Source organism: Myotis brandtii, unplaced genomic scaffold (genome assembly GCF_000412655.1).
Source record: "Myotis brandtii unplaced genomic scaffold, ASM41265v1 scaffold181, whole genome shotgun sequence".
NCBI classification, from domain to species: Eukaryota; Metazoa; Chordata; class Mammalia; order Chiroptera; family Vespertilionidae; genus Myotis; species Myotis brandtii.
This window is the reverse complement of record NW_005356712.1, coordinates 180,071-180,376: the sequence shown is the minus strand read 5'-3', so window position 1 is coordinate 180,376 and position 306 is coordinate 180,071. Positions and strand designations below refer to the sequence as shown.

The 306-nt window shown below is 61.8% G+C and overlaps 1 protein-coding gene across 4 annotated transcripts in view; it reads right to left on the bottom strand.

The window, feature by feature from the left end:
* GRAMD1B (GRAM domain containing 1B) overlaps positions 1-306 on the bottom strand; it is an 81,523-nt gene that overhangs the window by 4,362 nt on the left and 76,855 nt on the right. For all 4 annotated transcript variants that reach the window (XM_014537659.1, XM_014537657.1, XM_014537656.1 and 1 more), the window contains one exon: positions 9-99. In XM_014537659.1, coding sequence (XP_014393145.1) covers positions 9-99 — 91 coding nt within the window. The remainder of the gene's footprint in view (positions 1-8; positions 100-306) is intronic.

Genomic DNA, 306 nt, shown 5'->3' with positions numbered 1-306 from the left:
GTTCTTACACACAGCTGATGACCAGCAGCAGCTTGGACACGCTCTGCAGGTGGAAAGCGTTGGGGGTGTCCTCAGGGATATGCCGTGTCTGTGTGGAACCTGCGGGGAGAACAGAGGCATCACCATCACGCCCACAAGTCCACCGACGCTGCCGAGACACTGGCCACGCACAGAACCCGGGGAAGGACAGTGGGTGGGGTCAGGCCAAGTGGATATTCAAGTCACCGAATAAAAGAAACTCAGCCGGCCTGCACAGCGAGGACACGCAGCGAGGGCAGAGCGGCCTGCAGCCCTGGCGGGTGGGGC